This window comes from Loxodonta africana, chromosome 12 (assembly GCF_030014295.1).
Source record: "Loxodonta africana isolate mLoxAfr1 chromosome 12, mLoxAfr1.hap2, whole genome shotgun sequence".
Taxonomy (NCBI): Eukaryota; Metazoa; Chordata; class Mammalia; order Proboscidea; family Elephantidae; genus Loxodonta; species Loxodonta africana.
In genome coordinates this window covers 106,579,023-106,598,842 of record NC_087353.1, presented here as the reverse complement: position 1 = coordinate 106,598,842, position 19,820 = coordinate 106,579,023, and the positions used below count along the sequence as shown (strand labels likewise).

The window sequence follows — 19,820 nt, the reverse complement described above, 5'->3', positions numbered from 1 at the left end:
TGAATCTCCCAACTGTGTTAGTAACATCTTTATTTTTTAATAATAATAGTTGTTTTTTTTTTTTTCCCTTAATAATGTTTTATTGAGTTTTTGGTGAAAGTTTATACAGCAAGTTAGGTTCGCATTTGACAATTTCCACACAAATTCTCCAGTGACATTAGTTGCATTTATCACAGTGTGTCAGCATTCTCTTTAATTGTGTCCAGTTCCTTTCCAGTACTCTCGTTTCCCTGACCCCCATTTTCTCATTTTTTTTTTTTTTAATTTCTCATTCAAAAATTTATACACATGTTGTTTTGTGGCCTTGGTTGCAATTCTCACAACTGACAGCACACTCCCCATTCTGCCCTGGGTTCCCTGTTTCCATTTGTCCAATTCCTGTCCCTTCCTGCCTTCTCGTCCTGCTTTGGACAGGAGTTGACCATTTGGTCTCATATATTTGATTGAACGAAGAAGCACATTCCACACATGTGTTATTTTTTCTTTTACAGGTCCATCTAATCTTTGTCTGAAAAGTGGGCTTCAGGAATGGTTTCAGTTATGGGTTAGCGGAGTGTCCAGGGGCCATAGTTTTGGGATGTATTCAATAACATGTAAAATTTAGGACTTTTTTTTTTTTCTTTTTGTTAGAATTGTCCTGGTATATCTTTTTTTTATCCTTTTACTCTCAACTTTTCTATATTTTTGTTTTAGAAATATCACTTGTAAATAGCATTTAGATGTATCAAGATGATAGTTGACAGATCACATCTTTTAGCTGGGTATTTAGTTCATTTACATTTGTTGTAATAAATGGATGTATATCTCCCATATTAGTTTTTGCTTTCCATTTGTCCTGTCCTGTTTCTTTCCCTCTCATTCCTTGCCTTCTTTGTATTGATTGGGTATTTTTCTTCTCATTCCATTTTTTCCCTATTACTAACTGGAAGGTGAAATTTTTCTTTCTTTTTTTGGTAGGTTGTCTAATATTTCCAAATCCGTGTTTAACTTACCAACATCTAAAATTTTATATCTTCACCTGGTTCCTGTATGACACAGAGACCTTAGAATGTTTTAACTCCATTGGTGGCGAAGTGGTTAAATGCTACCTGCTAACCAAAAGTTGGCAGTTCAAATCCACCAGGCACTCCTTGGAAACCTATGGGATAGTTCTACTCTGTCCTGTAGTGTCGCTATGAGTCAAAATTGACTCGACAGCAGTGGGTTTGGTTTTGGTTTGGTACTCCCTCTCAATTTATTTGGCATTATTGTCATGGATTTTAATTTTGGTTATTTTTTTCTTTTTAAACACTGTAAGATATTATTTTAATTGTTTTATTATGTACTCTTCATTTTTTCTTAAATCTCAGGCCTTTCCTTTGGTACCACTTTCTTTCTGCCTGAATTATTTCCTTTAGTGAGAGTTGGCTAGCAGCAAACACTATATTTGCTTGTCTGAAAATGTCTTTACTTCACCCTCAAGCTTGGAGGATATTTTCTCTGTGTTTAGAATTCTAGAGTGACAGTTATTTTCTGTCAGCACATGGAAGATATTATTCAAGATATCGTACCACTGACCACTGGCTTCCATTATTTTAATGAAGTCAGCTGTCAGACACACTGTTGCTCCTTTGAAGCTAATGTGTGTTCTTATCCTGCCCATTTTTAAGATCTTAGTATGTATCTAGGTGTGAATTTTTTTTTTTTTTTTTGATTCTTTGGATTTCTTAAATCTGTGGGTTAGTGTCTTTCATCAGTTCCAAAAACTCCTCAGTGTCTTCAAATACTGCCTTTCCTCCATTTTGTCATCTTCTTCTGAGACTTTGATTAGAGGTGTGTTAGACTTTCTCACTTTACTTGCCATTTCACTCTATTGCCCATGTCTCTAAACTGCTATTTCATTTTTCCACCTATTTGTCTCTATAACTCTGGATAATTCACAAGATAATTCATCTACATTTTGTTTTACTTGTTCCCTCTTTAGCTGAGTCTAATCTGTTGTTAAACATTTCCGTAAAGAGTTCAGTTTTAGCCAATGCAGTTTCATTTCTCGGAGTTCTTTTTTTTTTTTTTTTCCCTATCTGCCTGGCATTTTTTATAATTTTGTGTCTTGCATGTATTTTGAAGCAGTCTCTTATTTCTTTAGACATTAAACACAGTAGTCATTTGTATGTCACTGTTTATAATTCTCTTATCTAAAGTCCTTGGAGGAAACCCTGGTAGCATAGTGGTTAAGAGCCATGGCTGCTGGCCAGGAAGTCGGCAGTTTGAATCCACTCGGCGCTCCTTGGAAACCGCGTGGGGCAGTTCTGCTCTGTCCTATGGAGTCGCTGTGCGTTGGAGTCGACTCAACGGCAGTGGCTTTTTTGATTTAAAGTCCTTAGATCTGATTCTGCTATCTGTTGTTTTTGGTGAATTTTACTCATGTTACGTAGTTTGCTTTTCTGCTTAGTTATTTTTTACAATGAGCTGTTCATTTTCCTTGGAATTGTATTTGTGGGGACTCTTTGAAGTCTGTAACGAAGGCAGGCCCCCCGGAGAATCAACGTTTGGTTTCATCTAAATCACCCTCAGTTCTCAGCTTGAGGTTTTGTCAGTTCCGGGGTGAATCTCCACAAGGACTAGCTCACAGGTCCAGTTCTCAGCAGCAGTTTTTCCCTCCCTCCGCTTACACCAGTGGTTTGAGGCTGTAGATTTTCTTTGCAGTCCTCGGGAGGAGCGCGACATGAGCAGCTCCCCTGCACCAAGGAGGCAGACCTTTGGCTCTTCCGCTTGATTCCTCAACTTGGACAGGCCAGATCCTGCCTCCTGTTTAGTACCTGGTTCACCCCCTGAGACCAAGTCTTGTCCTTCCGCTCCCCACCCCAGTGTTCAGTTTACCTCTCTGATTACCTGTGTTTACTCAATCCTGAGGAGTCCTTACTTTCTTGCTAGCTTTTTAATGCCTTCAAAAAGAAAATTTTTAATATTTTACCCAATATTTTTAGTAGTTTTCAGTGGGAAGGTACCTAGCCTTCCTTGTTATCCAAAATGGAATTCCTTTAGGTCTCTTTTGCTATGTAGTTCTGCCTCATTGATATGACTGAGTTTCTGGAAGTTAGGAGTCATCTTTTATTTTTTGATCTTTGTGCCTTTTCACATTAATTATAATTATCTTTGATGCTGAGAATATTTTCCCTCCTTTTTCTATTTTTTGATACTTTCCAATTTTTCTGTAATGAACAAGTGTTACATAAAATATGATTTTTTCAAAGAACATTAATTAATTATGAAAATACTCTCATCTCTGGCATGGGTGTTTCTACCTCCTCTGATTACTCATCTCCCTCTGAGGCATGTTTTCAGTGGGGTTCCCTGACTCTATCCTAGAGGATGTAGATACACTTAAAAGAAAATGTAAAAATCAAAACTTGCATGGGGGCCACAGCTGTTCAGTTTAAGGGTTCTTTGTGCCCCTACTACTCCCCTTTTTTTTATAGATAACTGGGAGTTGCCAGCATCACTTTGCTAGTTCTAGCTTCTTCCCAGGCACCCAGGGCAGGCCAACAAGGGGGCCTGACTGCTGGGGCAGCCCTATGGGAAGGCGTGTTTTTCACCAGCTAGGATTGAGTCCACTTCAGGTTGCTATCACCTGTGTAATGGTCTTTGTAGTCCATCTGGGGAGGTGTTTCTTCTCCTGTGCTTAGACGGGGAGACAGAGGCAGGAGGAAGAGAATCAGGCCATGGCTAGGCTCTGATTGCCAAGGGTGGGAGACTTAAAATTTGTAAATAAAAAACCTGTCCAGAATTTTTTCTAAGAAATTGTCATATTTGTGTACAAGATTATACTATAAAAGTGTTCATTGAAACATAGTTTATAATACAATAATTTTCCAACAAGTGATACGTGTCGTAGTAGGGAATTGGTTCCGTAGGTTATGGCACATCCTCGTCACTCACTAAATGTAATGATACAGAAAAACGTTAAAGAACACGCAGGAAGTTACCGTGCACTAAGGGAAAAAAAAAGTTGATCCCATTTTATATTTAAAAATACAGGGAAGGTTACACCAAAATGTTAGTCATGATTGTATCTGGTGACTAGATTAAAAGTGAAACTTTTGTGTGTGTGTGTGTTTCTATATTTTCCAGATTTTCAACAACGAACATTTGTTATTTTCATAATCATGAGAGATACACCCCAATCCTGGCCGTACGTCTCTCAGCCTGAAAGTTCTTAGTGCTGACACCATACTTTCTTTCCTTTTTTTGAAAGGGTCACCTGAGTGAGGGGTATGGACAGCTGTGCAGCGTCTACCTCAGGCTGCTGAGAACCAAGATGGAGTACCACACCAAGGTGAGTCTGTGTGGACAGCTCTGCCCTCAGCCTCTCCTCCCACCCCCAACACCATTCTCCTCAGCCCCTCAGCACCCCGCTGGGCTTAATTATCAGGTCTTTTAGGTAGTGAGACAGTGTTGATCCCATATTCCAGCTGTGTGAGAAGAAAACATCTTATATAGCAACCACAGTCAGGCCCGTGAGGTTTGACAGAGGGACTCGGGTTTGGGCCCATGTCGCCTGCATGTTTTGTTTTCCCCCATTTTGCAAATACAGGAACCGTGTTCACTAAGTGGCCTTATGAAAATGTTCTGGAAGCACTGATTTTAGTGTATATTGTTAGTGAAAAATAATTCCTTCAATTTATATAGTGAGTTTCCACCACAGAATCTTCTTGTAATCACTACATCATTTTAGTCAGCATTTCTTATATGCACCTGATGCATAACAAGTGAAGATGGTCTGCTCTTTAAGAATTTACAGATTTGCTGGGGAGAGAAGCCACACACATTCTGAGTAACTATGTAATAGTGTAACGCAGAAGTAAGTTGTGTGTGCTGTAGATGAGGGCTAGAGATGTTCTGGAATTATCGAGGGTTACGGCTTCAGAGATGCGGAATGAAGTAGGGCTTGAGGTGGATCTCGAAGGATGGGCATGGTGCGAATGGGTGACGGGGAAGAAGGATGACATGCCTGGTAGAGGAGAAAACGGCCTGAATTGAGGAGCTAGCAGTGGAAATGGAGAAAGGAATAGATTTAAGAAGAAATAACATAATTGAGTATGTATTGTGTCTTATGTACTTAAAGAATCTGTTTGATAAATGTAGCTTTGGTTCATTGTTATCCTACTGTATTGATTTTTTTGTTTTTTTTAATTGAGGTAAAATTCATAAACATAAAATTAACCATTTTAAAATGGACAATCCAGTAGCATGTCGTACATTCACAGTGTTGTACAACCATCACCTCTGTCTAGTTACAAAGCATATTCATCATCCCAAAAGGAAACACCATACCCATTAAACCGTCATTCCCCATTCCCTCTTCTTCCCAGCCTATAAAGACCAAAACCACTGCCATCAGGTTGATTCTGACTCACAGCTAGCCTATAGGACAGAGCAGAACTGCCCCATAGGGTTTCCGGGGAGCAGCAGCTGGTGGATTCAAACCGCTGACCCTTTTTTTTAGTTAACAGCTGAGTTCTTAACCACTGTGCTACCAGGCCTCCAATCCCAGCCTGTGACAACCACTAGTCTACTCTCTCAGTCTCTGAATTTGCCGGTTCTAAATACTTCGTGGAAACCCTGGTGGCGTAGTGGTTAAGTTTTTAGATACTTCATATAAATGGAACCATACAGTATGTGACCTTATGTGTCTGGGCTGGTTCGCTTAGCGTCATGTTTCTGTGTTCATCCATGTCGTAGCACGTATCAGCATCTCGTTTCTTTTTATGGCTGAGTAATACGCCATTAAGGATGTACCACGCATTTTGTTTATCCCCTCATTAGTTGGTGGGCGTCAGGGCTGTCGCCACCTTTTGGCTATTGCAAATAGTGCTTCTGTGGACATTTGTGTACAAGTATTTGTCGGAGTATCTGTTCAGTTCTTTTGGGTGTATACCTAGGAGAGGGTTTTCTGGGTCATATGATAATTCCATGTTTTCTTTTTGAGGAACCCCCAAACTGTTTTCCACAGCAGCAGCACCATTCTACATTCCCACCAGCCATGTTCAAGGGCTCTAATTTCTCTACATCCTCACCAACACGTGTTATTTTCCTTTTCTTTTTAATTAGAATATCTTAGTGGGGGTAAAGCAGTATCTCATTCTGGTTTAGATTTACACTTTACTAATGACTAATGGGAGCCCTAGAAACCCTGGTAGCGCAGTGGTTAAGTGCTGTGGCTGCTAACCAAAGGGTCGGCAGTTCGAATCCACCAGGCGCTCCTTGGAAACTCTGTTAGGCGGTTCTGCTCTGTCCTATAGTGTCGCAATGAGTCAGGATCAACTCGACAGCACTGGGTTTGGTTTGGTTTTAATGGGAGCCCTGGTGGTGCAGTGGTTACGAGCTCGGCTGCTAACTGAAAGGTCAGCAGTTTGAATCCACCAACTGTTCCTTGGAAACCCTACAGGGCAGTTCTGCTCTGTCCTATAGAGTCGCTATGAGTCGGAATGGACTCCACGGCAACGAGGAGGGGGCACTTAATGACTGATGATGTTAACATCTTTTCATGTACTTGTTGGCCATTAATATACCTGCTTTGGAGAAATAATCTTTTGAAGTCCTTTGCCCATTTTAAAAATTCTGCTGTTAGTCTTTTTGTTGTTTGTAAGAGTTTCTTATATATTCTGGATACTAGAGTGTTACCAAATGTACGATTTACAAATATTTTCTTCCACTCTATAGGGTATCTCTTCACTTCCTTGAGGGTGTCCTTTGGAGCACAAAAGTTTGTAATTTTGAAGTCCAGTTTATCTGTTTTTCTTTTGTTGCTTGTGCTTTTGGCGTCATATCTAAGGAGCCATGGCAAATCTAAGGTCATGGAGATTTGCCCCTGTGTTTTTCTAGGAATTTTATAGTTTTAGCACTTACATTTAGGTCTTTGATGCATTTCGAGTTAACTTTTGTACATGGTATGAGGTAGGGGACCAAATTCATTCTTTTTCATGTAGTTATCCAGTTGTCCTAGCACCATTTGTTGAACAGACTATTCTTTTTCCATTAAATGGTCTTGGCACTGTTCTAGAATCAGTTGACATAGATTTGTGGGTTTATTTCTAGACTCTCAGTCTGTTCCATGGATCTGTATGTTCATCCTTATATCAGTACCACACCGTTTTGATTACTAGCTTTGTAGTATTTAAATCAGGAACTGTAAGTCTTCAAACTTTGGCCCTTGCAATTCCATGTGAATTTTAGGATTAACTTTTCCATTTCTGCAGAAAAAGGTCATTGAGATTTTGATAGAGATTTCACTGAATCAGTAGATCAGTTGCGGGTATGTTGCCATCTTCATGGTATTAAGTCTTCCGATCCGTGAACACAGGATGTCTTTCCATTTATTTGGGTCTTTGAATTTTTTTAGCAATATCTTTACTGGTAAAATTTATTCCTAAGCATTTTATTGTTTTTGATGCTATTGTAAATGGTACTGTTTTCTTCATTTTATTTCTGAATTGTTCATTGACAATGCGTAGAAATACAACTGATTTTTGTATTTTCATCTTGTATCCTGCTACTTTGCTGAATTTGTTTATTAGCTCTAGTAGTTTATTTGTAGATTCTTTAGGATTTTCTATATATAACATCATCTGTGAATAAAGATCATTTAATTCTTTTTTTTTTTTTCCCCAATTTAGGTGGATTTTTTTTTTCTTGCCTAATTGCTCTGTGTCGTGGATTGAATTGTGTCCCCAAAAAATATCCGTCAACTTGGTTAGGCCGTGATTCCCAGTATTGCATGCTTGCCTACCATTTTATCATCTGATGCGATTTTCCTGTGCATTGTAAATCCTATCACTGTGATGTAATAAGGTGGATTAGAGCCAATTATATTGATGAGATCTACGAGATTAAATAGTGTCTTAAACCAATCACTTTTGAGATATAAATGAGAGGAGCAAGCAGAGAGACCTCATACTACCAAGAAAGCAGTGTCAGGAGCAGAGCGCGTCCTTTGGACCTGAGGTTCCTGCGCTGAGATACTCCCAGACCAAAGGAAGACTGATGCATCACAAGGACCTTCCTCCAGAGATGACAGAGAGAGAAAGCCTTGCCCTACAGCCAGTGCCCTGAATTTGGACTTGTAGCCTACTAGACTGTGAGAGAATAAATTTCTCTTTGTTGAAGCCATCCACTTGTATTTCTGTTACAGCGCACTAGGTGACTAAGACACTCTGGCTAGAACTTCTAGTCCATTGTTCAGTAGAAGTGGTGAGAAGCACTTTCTTGTCTTGTTCCTAATCTTGCAGGGAAAGCTTTTAGTCTTTTACCATTAAGTATAATGCTCAGTCTAGGTTTTTCATAAATCCCATTTATTATTTATCCCTAGTTTGTTGAATGTTTTTTATCGTGAAATGGTGTTGGATTTTTGTCACATGCTTTTTCTGCCTAAAAGCACTGGGTGCCCGTGGTCTGGCTGCAGAGCCCACCCACCTGTGCACTCTAGGGAACAGGCATGCGCTTTCCTCACAGACACTCGGGGGATGGTTTTCAGCCCCCTCCCTTGCTCAGCATGTGACCCCCTGCTGCAAGCAGATACCTGTGCCTATACCAGTCACCCCTGCTCCTCTAAGACCATAGGTGAGAGCCTGCACCGTGTACTTGGTGACCAACTACCTAGACACCTGAGCTCAATCCATACAAGAAAAGTGAATGGACTCCTAGACTCATATACCTGGTAACAGCTCTAGCCATCTGGTGACAGGACGTTAGAACTTCTAAGGTGCCAATAATCAAGCTAGTTCACTCAAGCAGCCTATTTGGGTATATCAAAACAAAACAAAGCAAGAAACTAGGACACAGTAAGCAAACATAAAATAAATTAATACAATAACTTATAGATGGCTCAGAGACAACAGTCAATATCAAATCACATAAAGAAGCGGACCATGATCACTTCAACAAGCTCCCAAAACAAAGAATCAAAGAATCTTCCAGGTAAAGAGATATTCTTGGAATTACTAGATGTAGAATACAAAAGATTAATATACAGAACTCTTCAAGAGATCAGGAAGGAGATCAGGCAAAAAGCAGAACAAGCCAAGGAGCACACAGATAAAGCAATTGAGGAAATTAAGAAGGTTATTCAAGAGCGTAATGAAAAATTTAATAGGCTGCAAGAATCCATAGAGTGACAGCAATCAGAAATTCAGAAGATTAACAATAAATTTTCAGAATTAGAATGCGAAAGCTGGAAACGAAGAAGGATTGGTAGTTGGAAAATATGGCCTTGGTAATAGAAACGATGCCAGAGAGCACATGATAGAATTTTGCAAGACCAACAACTTCTTTGTTGCAAATACCTTTTTTCAGCAACATAAATGGCGACTATACACGTGGTCCTCACCAGATGGAATACACAGGAATCAAATTAACTACATCTGTGGAAAGAGACGATGGAAAAGCTCAGTATCAGTCAGAGCAAGGCCTGGGGCCAAATGTGGAACAGACCATCAATTGCTCATATGCAAGTTCAAGCTGAAGCTGAAGAAAATTAGAACAAGTGCACAAGAACCAAAGTATAACCTTGAGTATATCTGAATTTACAGATGGTCTGAATTTACAGACCATCTCAACAATAGATTTGACTCGTTGAACACTAATGACTGAAGACCAGACGAGCTGTGGAATATGAAGAAATCAAGAGGCCGTTAAAAACGCAGGAAAGAAAGAAAAGACCCAAATGGATGTTAGAAGAGACTCTGAAACTTGCTTTTAAACGTCAAGTAGCTAAAATGAAAGGAAGAAATGATGAAGTAAAAGAGCTGAACAGAGATTTCAAAGGGTGGCTCAAGAAGACAAAGTAAAGTATCATGACATGTGCAGAGACCTGGAGATAGAAAACCAAAAGGGAAGAACACACTCGGCATTTCTCAAGAACTGAAGAAAAAATTCAAGTCTCAAGTTGCAATATCGAAGGATTCTACAGAGAAGATATTAAACATCACAGGAAGCATCAGAAGAAGATGGAAGAAATATAGAGTCACTGTACCAAAAAGAATTGGTTGACATTCCACCATTTCAGGAGGAATAGCATATGATCAGGAACCAGTGGTACTCAAGGGAGAAGTCCAAGCTGCACTGAAGACATTTGCAAAAAACAAGGCTCCGGGAATTGACAGAATACCAGCTGAGGCGTTTCCACTAAAGAAAGGATGCAGCGCTGAAAGTGCGCGCTCTTCAGCACCAAGAGATTTGGAAAACAGCTACCTGGTCACCTGACTGGAAGAGACCCATATTTATGCCTATTTCCAAGAATGGTGATCCTACTGAGTGCAGAAATTACCGAACAATATTATTAATATCACAGGCACATAAAATTTTGCTGAAGATCATTCAATAGCGGCTGCCACAGTATATTGACAGGTAACTGCCAGAAATTCAAGCCAGATTCAGAAGAGGACGTGGAACCAGGGATATCATTGCTGATGTCACATGGATCCTGGCTGAAAGCAGAGAATACCGGAAGGATGTTTACCTGTGTTTTATTTACTATGCAAAGGCATTCGACTGTGTGGATCATAACAAATTGTGAATAACATTAAGAAGAATGGGAATTCTGGAACACTTCATTGTGCTCACGAGGAAGCTGCACCTAGATCAAGAGGCAGTTGTTAGAACAGAACAAGGGGATACTGTATGGTTTAAAGTCAGGAAACGTGTGTATTAAGAGTTGTTTCCTTTCACCATACTCACTCCATCTGTATGCTGAGCAAATAATCTAAGAAGCTAGACTATATGGAGAAGAACGGGGCATCAGGATTGGAGGAAGACTTGATAACAACCTGCATTATGCAGATGACACAAGCTTGCTTGCTGAAAGTGAAGAGGACTTGAAGCACTTACTGATGAAGATCAAAGACTACAGCTTTCAGTATGGATTTTGCCTCAACATAAAGAAAACAAAAATGCTCACAACTGGAACAATAGGCAATATCATAATATTGGAGAAAAGATTGAAGTTGTCAAGGATTTCATTTTACTTGGATCCACAATCAACCACCCATGGAAGCAGCAGTCAGGAAATCAAACAACGTATTGCATTGGGGCAAATCTGCTGCAAATGACATCTTTTTTTCCTTTTTTTTTGATTTTTATTGTGCTTAAAGTGATAGTTTACAAATCAAGTCAGTCTCTCACACAAAAACTTATATATACATCTTGCTACATACACCCAATTGCTCTCCCCCTAATGAGACAGCATGTTCCCTCCTTCTCTCTCTTTTCGTGTCCTTTCCGCCAGCTTTAGACCCCCTCTACCCTCTCATCTCCCCTCCAGACAGGAGATGCCAACATACTCTCAAGTGTCAACCTGATCCAAGAAGCTCACTCCTCACCAGCATCCCTCCATCCCATTGTCCAGTCCAATCCGTGTCTGAAGAGTTGGCTTTGGGAATGGTTCCTGTCAGGGCCAACAGAAAGTCTGGGGGCCATGACCACTGGGGTCCTTCTAGTCTCAATCAGACCATTAAATCTGGTCCTTTTACAAGAATTTGGGGTCTGCATCACACTGCTCTCCTGCTCTCTCAGGGGTTCTCTGTCGTGCTCCCTGTCATGGCAGCCATCGGTTATAGCCTGGCACCATCTAGTTCTTCTGGTCTCAGGCTGATGTAGTCTCTGGTTTATGTGGCCCTGTCTGTCTCTTGGGCTCATAATTACCTTGTGCTATTGGTGTTCTTCATTATCCTTTGGTCCAGGTGGGTTCAGACCAATTGATGCATCTTAGATGGCTACTTGCTAGTGTTTAAGACCCCAGACGCCACTCTCCAAAGTGGGATGCAGAATGTTTTCTTAATAGATTTTATTATGCCAAATGACTTAGATGTCCCCTGAAACCATGTTCCCTAAACCCCGACCCCTGCTACACTGGCCTTCAAAGCATTCAGTTTCTTCAGGAAACTCCTTTGCTTTTGGTTTAGGCCAGTTGTGCTGGCCTCGCCTGTATTGTGTATTGTCTATCCCTTCACCTGAAGTAATTCCTATCTACTGTCTAAATAGTGGAAACCCTGGTGGCGTAGTGGTTAAGTGCTACAGCTGCTAACCAAAAGGTCGGCAGTTCAAATCCACCAGGCGCTACTTGAAAACTCTATGGGGCAGTTCTACTCTGTCCTTTAGGGTCGAAAGAATGTTTTCTTCTCTGTTTAAACTATTTCTCGAGTTCTTTTTATAATAGTGGTCTTATATAGTATTTGTCCTTTTGCAACTGACTAATTTCACTCAGCATAATGTCTTCCAGGTTCCTCCATGTTATGAAATGTTTCACAGATTCCTCACTGTTCTTTTTCAATGCGTAGTATTCCATTGTCTGAATATACCATAATTTATCCATTCATGCATTGATGGGCACCTTGGTTGCTTCCATCTTTTTGCTATTGTAAACAGTGCTGCAGTGAACATGGGCGTGCATATATCTGTTCATGTAAAGGCTCTTATCTCTCTAGGATATATTCCAAGGAGTGGGATTGCTGGATCGTATGGTAGTTCTATTTCTAGCTTCTTAAGGAAGCGCCAAATCCATTTCCAAAGTGGTTGTGCAATTTGACATTCCCACCAGCAGTGTATAAATGTTCCAGTCTCTCCATGACCTCTCCAACATTTATTATTTTGTGTTTTTGGGGTCAATGCCAGCCTTGTTGGAGTGAGATGGAATCTCTTTGTAGTTTTGATTTCCATTTCTCTAATGGCTAATGACCGTGAGCATTTCCTCATATATCTGTTAGCTACCTGAATGTCTTCTTTAGTGAAGTGTCTATTCATTTCTTTTGCCCATTTCATAATTGGGTTATTTGTCTTTTTGTAGTTGAGTTTTTGTAGTATCGTGTAGATTTTAGAGATCAGGCGCTGATCGGAAATGCCATAGCTAAAAACTTTTTCCCAGCCTGTAGGTAGTCTTTTTACTCTTTTGGTGAAGTCTTTGGATGAGCATAGGTGTTTGATTTTTAGGAGCTCCCAGTTATCTAGTTTTTCTTCTACATTCTTTATAATGTTTTGTATACTGTTTATGCCATGTATTAGGGCTCCTAACGTCCCTATTTTTTCTTTCATGATCTTTATTGTTTTAGATTTTATATTTAGGTCTTTGATCCATTTTGAGTTGGTTTTTGTGCATGGAGTGAGGTATGGATCTTGTTTCATTTTTTTGCAGACGGATATCCGGTTATGCCAGCACCATTTGTTTAAAAAAAAAAAAAAAACTGTCTTTTCCCCATTTAACTGTTTTGGGGCCTTTGTCAAATATCCACTGCTTATATGTGGATGGATTTATGTCTGGATTCTCAATTCTGTTCCATTGGCCCATGTGTCTGTTATTGTACCAGTACCAGGCTGTTTTGACTACTGTGGCAGTATAATAGGTTCTAAAATCAGGTAGAGTGAGGCCTCCCACTTAGTTCTTCTTCTTCAGTAATGCTTTAGTTATCCGGGGCCTCTTTCCCTTCCATATGAAGTTGGTGATTTGTTTCTCCATCTCATTAAAGAATGTCCTTGGAATTTGGATCGGAATTGCTTTAAATGTATAGATCGCTTTTGGTAGAATAGACATTTTTATAATGTTATCTTCCTATCCATGAGCAAGTTATGCTTTTCCACTTATGTAAGTCTCTTTTGGTTTCTTGCAGAAGTGTACTGTAGTTTTCTTTGTATAAGTCTTTTACATCTCTGGTAAGATTTATTCCTAAGTATTTTATCTTCTTGGGGGCTACTGTAAATGGTATTGATTTGGTGATTTCCTCTTCGATGTTCTTTTTGTTGGTGTAGAGGAATCCAACTGATTTTTGTATGTTTATCTTGTATCCTGATACACTGCTAAATGCGTCTATTAGTTTCAGTAGTTTTCTGGAGGATTCCTTAGGGTTTTCTGTGAATAAGATCATGTCATCTGTAAATAGAGATACTTTTACTTCTTCCTTGCCAATCTGGATGCGCTTTATTTCTTTATCTAGCCTAATTGCTCTGGCTAGGACCTCCAGCACAATGTTGAATAACAGTGGTATTAAAGGGCATCCTTGGCAAATGACCTCTTTAAAGTGTTAAAAAGCAAAGATGGCACCTTGAAGACTAAGTTGCACCTGACCCAAGCCATGGTGTTTTCAATTGCCTCATATGCATCCAAAAGCTGGACAATGAATAAGGAAGACCAAAGAAGAATCGATGCCCTTGAATTATATGTTGGTGAAGGGTATTGAATATACCATGGACTACCAACAGAACGAACAAATCTGTCTGGGAAGAAGCACAGCCAGGATGCTTTATGAAGTAAGGATGGTGAGACTGCATCTCACATACTTTGGACATGTTACCAGGAGGGACCGGTCTCTGGAGAAAGACATTGCTAGGTAAAATGGCAAGTCACTGAAAAAGAGGAAGAACTTCAACAAGATGAACTGACACAGTGGCTGCAACATTGGGCTCAAACATAGCAGCAATTGTGAGCATGGCACAGGACCAGGAGATGTTTCATTCTGTCGTACATAGAGTTGCTATGAGTCAAAATTGACTTGAAGATACCTGACAACAACAACAAAGGAATCCCTGAGTGTCACAGATGGCTACGCACTTGACTAGTATCTGAAAGACTGGCGATTTAAACCTATCCGGAGGCATTTCTGAAGACAGGCCTGGTAATTTGACTCTGAAAGGTCACAGCCTTGAAAATCTGTGGAGCAGGTCTGCTCTGCACACATGGGGTCACCATGAATCAGAGTCAACTCAACTGCAGCTGACGAAGCACTAGATCCGTGTTAGTGTGAGCAGTGGGCAGAGTGGAGAGTGGTGTGAGGAGTGGGCAGAGTGGAGAGTGGTGTGAGGAGTGGGCAGAGTGGAGAGTGGTGTGAGGAGTGGGCAGAGTGGAGAGTGGTGTGAGGAGTGGGCAGAGTGGAGAGTGGTGTGAGGAGTGGGCAGAGTGGAGAGTGGTGTGAGGAGTGGGCAGAGTGGAGAGTGGTGTGAGGAGTGGGCAGAGTGGAGAGTGGTGTGAGGAGTGGGCAGAGTGGAGAGTGGTGTGAGGAGTGGGCAGAGTGGAGAGTGGTGTGAGGAGTGGGCAGAGTGGAGAGTGGTGTGAGGAGTGGGCAGAGTGGAGAGTGGTGTGAGGAGTGGGCAGAGTGGAGAGTGGTGTGAGGAGTGGGCAGAGTGGAGAGTGGTGTGAGGAGTGGGCAGAGTGGAGAGTGGTGTGAGCAGTGGGCAGAGTGGAGAGTGGTGTGAGGAGTGGGCAGAGTGGAGAGTGGTGTGAGGAGTGGGCAGAGTGGAGAGTGGTGTGAGGAGTGGGCAGAGTGGAGAGTGGTGTGAGGAGTGGGCAGAGTGGAGAGTGGTGTGAGGAGTGGGCAGAGTGGAGAGTGGTGTGAGGAGTGGGCAGAGTGGAGAGTGGTGTGAGCAGTGGGCAGAGTGGAGAGTGGTGTGAGCAGCGGGCAGAGTGGAGAGTGGTGGGCAATGGTGCTGTTGAGTGTGACATGAGTCTATGTCACAAAGGCCTCGACTCTCCTTGGACTCTTCTGTACTTGATGGAGGATCAGGTTGTAAAGAAGTATTGAGTCAGATCTGCCTTTTAGGTGGTTCCTCTGGCAGCACCCTGAGCATGGATTTGAGGAGACCTAGGCTGTCAGTGTGGAAGATGATGAGGGCCAGAATTAGGACATTGTCAGTGGGACAGAAAAGGGGCGACACCTTTCTGAAGATTAGCAGGAAAGGAAGGAGAGAGGGAAGCAATAACCAGAGAGACATGCAGGTCCAGTGGGAAAGACTTGGACAGTGGAAGAGGGGCAGGGGTTGAAAATTGAGACAAGCAGGGATACAGGTGCTGTGGACTCTGGGCTCGGAGAGGACCGAGCACAGGTGTGCTCGTTCTCCTTGTGCCCTCTGCGTCTGGTCAGCAGCTAGCCTAGAACAGGTGCTCAGTCAGGGTTTGTTGAATGAATGAAGGAATGAGCCAGAACCTAAATCTAGTAGCACCCGAGAAGGGGCCAATCCTGAATAAGATAAGAGGTTGGATGGCTGGATTCATTCATAGCAGGGAAGGAAGGATGGGGAAGCAAGATTCATTCATAAGGGGGAAGGAAGGATGGATGGATTCATTCATAGCAGGGAAGGAGTGGGGAAGCAAGATGGTGAGGTTGTTTGCACATGACATAAGAAGCAAGGTCATGTCCTGAGGGTGACAGCATGAGAACCAGGCACCAGTTTTGAGAGTCGAACAGTTATTGATGGAAAGGGGAACTGTCAGTGCAATAGCAGGGACTGTTCAAGGGCACCAAGGCTGTGAGCACCATTTAATAGTAACAGCAGCTGTGAGTTCTCCTCCAGGGCATTTGGCGCAGAGGATGTGAAAAGGATCCATGTCAACAGGTTTCATCTGTAGGGTAGTGGAAGGACAGGCAGCCAGTGGCCAGGGGTGGGCGAGTGGGACCAGGTCACCAATCATAATGTCCAGGTAGAGCAAGGAAGTAAATATGGCCAAGAGGGGCCACCAGACTGAGAGAACAGGGAGCAATAAGGCAGCAGAGGAGTAGTAAGTGTGAGGGTGGGAGAGGGCTGGAGGGCGGGATATTCTGGTCAGAGTGAGGTGCTGCTGTGGCAGGTTTCTGCTGAGGGGCAATCGTAGGTGCTGGCAAGGTCCAAGATGGGGCCACAGGTGTCAGTAACTGGAGTAAAGGCAGAGGTTTCTGAAATTGAGGATGTCAAAGGTTGTATAATCTCAGGGGCTAAAGGAAGACTGTGACCCAGGAGCCAGAGACTTGGGTGACTACAGGGTAGTGACCAAGAGGCTGGCAGATACCAGTGATGAGGCAATTCAGAGGAGGAGTAACTGAATCAAATGAACCTTCACGCAAGAGCCATGTTAGGTGAAGTGAAGAAACACTGGGACCCTTGCCTGTGGAAGTGGGGTCATGGGAAGTGAGCACCCATCACTCCAGAAGGTCCCGCTGTCCTTTTGGGAGAGTGAGATTTCAGTTGGAGTCAGTGGACTGAGCCTTCCGTGAGAAGCTGAGTGGAAGAGCAGCAGGCTGGGGAGAGGAGGCATCTTGAGGACCACAGAGGAGAGGCAAGGATGGCCAGAGAGCCCTGCATGTGGGCACTGCTACCTGAGGATGACAGAGAGGCATGCAGGTGCCCTGTGGGACTCTGGAACCAAGTTCAGATCCAGCACCAGGTGCCCTGGCACTGTGGAGCCCAGGAGTCTGCTCTGCAGTGGGTTTCCAGGTGGAGGTGAGACTATTACGACACCCGTCAGATGAGCAGGCACCAGAATCATGAGCCCTACGATCTAGCTATGTCTCCTGGTGCTGCCGTAACAGAAATACCACAGTGGGGACATTAAAGAATAGAAATTTATTTTCTCAGTTCAAGAGGTTAGAAGCCCAAATTCAGGACATGGATCTAAGGAGAGGTCCTTCTTTATCCGTTTCTGTTCCTGTTTAGTGCTGTCCAGGTGATTTCAACTCATGGCAACCCCATGTGACAGAGAACAGCTGGGTGGGTTTGAAGTGTCAGCCTTGCAGTTAGCAGCAGGGTGCTTAACCATTGTGCCACCAGAGCTCCACATCCGAGCTTCTAGGACCTGGTCGTCCTTGGAGATCCTGGGCGTGGCGGTTCGTCTGCCTCTGTGGTCGTCAGGCAGTGTGTCCTCCCCGTGCGCCTGTCTGTTGCCTACTCTGTAATGCAGAAGTAATTATGTTTAGGGTTCCACACTGAGACAGGAAGGCAATTACCTCCCCAGTGTAGGAGTTAGGATTCCAGCTCATACTTTGGGGGGACACAGTCCAGAGCACCCAATTTTTCTCTTTGACCTTGGCCTTATCTGCCCCTTAGCAGCCCCAGCCCTGAGCAGCAGCAAAGTGTGCCCTTCTGACAGGAGGATGGACAGCGGGGCTCCTGAGCACATATGTGTAAACTGCCTGTGTTGGAAGAGTCAAGGGGGAAGCAGAGAAGGCAGATTGTCAGAAGAGTGAAAGAATTTAAGGTTGAGCTGAGTTTGAAGGTCATTATGTTTCGTGTGTGCCTGGTATAGGCAGATGGGTTATAGTAGACATTCCAAGGAGCACCCGTGCTGAAGAGTGTCCAAGCCTGGAGGAACTTAGAATCTTCCGGATGCAGTGCCAAGCTGTCCTGAGGGACGCTCTGCTTACGAGTCAGCGGCTGGCCCTTCACCATCCACTCCCAGCTCCCTGTCTCTCACCTCCACGCACCTGTCCACGTCGCAGTACTCAGCGTATAAGCATCTCCATCAGCACCTCTGAACAGCGCGGTATTTCTGAACCAGAACGACCTGAGTTCAGGCTCAGTGACTGTTAACCAAATCCCAGTTCCCTCAGTTCTAAAATGGGCATCATTTCTGCTCTGTGGGCTGGTGTGAGGAATAAAGTTCTTATGGCATCCTGCACGGTGCTTGGCAGGCATGAGGTGTACCCCTGCACCCCCCGGACCCTCTACTCCCAGCCTTGCCCACCAGGTAGTTCCCTGCTACTACCAGGCTTCATGATTCCTGTCCCTATTTGACCACCCGTTCAGAATCACCTAGGGGGCTTATTAAAACACAGATCCCTGGGCCCTATCCCCAGTCTGATTCAGTAGGTCTGGGGTGGGGCATGAGAATTTGCATTTCTAGCAAGTCCCCAAGTGAAGCTGATGCTGCTGGTTCAGGGACCACACTTGGAGAACCCCTGCCGTAGACTCTGTGTTGAGATAAATCAAAAACAACAGACTCCACCTGCCACCTCACACTGGAATTTAGAAGCCCCAGTTGAATAGAACGGTCACTCACCTCTGCCTCCCCTGTTCTGTGGCTAATCTCTGTCCTTCCCTTTTGCCAGTGTCCCTCCAGCTCTAGACACATCACACTGATGAAGAGAGAATGATTCAGACACTCCTCAATGACTGACAATGCAAAATAATTTCCCTTGATTCATGTGATATTCCCCTACCATCAAGTTTATTTTACTGATTACGTTTTACTAAAGTTAACATAGGAATGGGTTTTCCTTCCCTGAACTCACACCAGCAGCTTCAGGAAATGGCCAAAGGACAGCAGGAAGCCAGAGCAGGCTTCAGAATGTACTAAGGATGACTGAGGGCCACCCACTCACAGGCTGTGTCTCATTGCATCACATAACAGCATCTTTACAAGAATGTTCTAGGCCACAGACTAAGGGAGGAGCCCTCTCCTGGCTCTGAGTTATGGGCTGGAGCCTTCACCTTTGATGATGGAGAGCCAGTCAGGGGCTGTGTGTGTATGTGAGGCTGTGTGCTCTCAGCCAAGAGGAACTGATACCATCTTCCTGGGAACAACGTGCTGCTGTGCGCGCAGAATCAGCCAGCTATGCCCAGGCTCCTGCAGATTGCTTGCCGGATGTCGGCTGAGTTGGGCTATACAGAGAGCTCCTGAGGCATCCTATCCTGACTTCCTTACTCTGCCTCCCTTTCAGAATCCCAGGTTCCCAGGCAACCTCCAGATGAGTGACCGACAACTGGATGAGGCAGGAGAAAGTGATGTTAACAACTTGTAAGTGGCCGACCTCATGCTCTGGACCCAATAGGGGAAGAAGCTTTAGTAGGTGCCCTCACATCCCATTAGTTAGGGCTACAGAGGGCCCGATGGTAGGGGCAGTGGCGGGTGGGGACTGAAGCCCCTGGGTGACTCGGCCTCGGGGCCACTGTGTCTGCCTTGTCCAGAACCCCTACCAGGCTATCTCACCTCCAAGGCTTTCCTCTCCGTTTTGCCCTCCACCCTCCCAGCTAACCTGGTGTCTGTTCTCTCCTTTTGCTACTGTCACTGCTTACTCTTCACCCTCCTCAATCTCCAAATGGCTTTAATACCC

The 19,820-nt window shown here is 43.4% G+C and overlaps 1 protein-coding gene across 6 annotated transcripts in view; it reads left to right on the top strand.

The window, feature by feature from the left end:
* HIP1 (huntingtin interacting protein 1) overlaps nucleotides 1-19,820 on the top strand; it is a 274,804-nt gene that overhangs the window by 200,245 nt on the left and 54,739 nt on the right. For all 6 annotated transcript variants that reach the window (XM_023556048.2, XM_023556049.2, XM_023556050.2 and 3 more), the window contains 2 exons: nucleotides 4,235-4,315; nucleotides 19,428-19,504. In XM_023556048.2, the coding sequence (XP_023411816.2) occupies nucleotides 4,235-4,315; nucleotides 19,428-19,504 (158 nt within the window). Of the gene's footprint in view, nucleotides 1-4,234; nucleotides 4,316-19,427; nucleotides 19,505-19,820 lie in introns of those variants that run through there.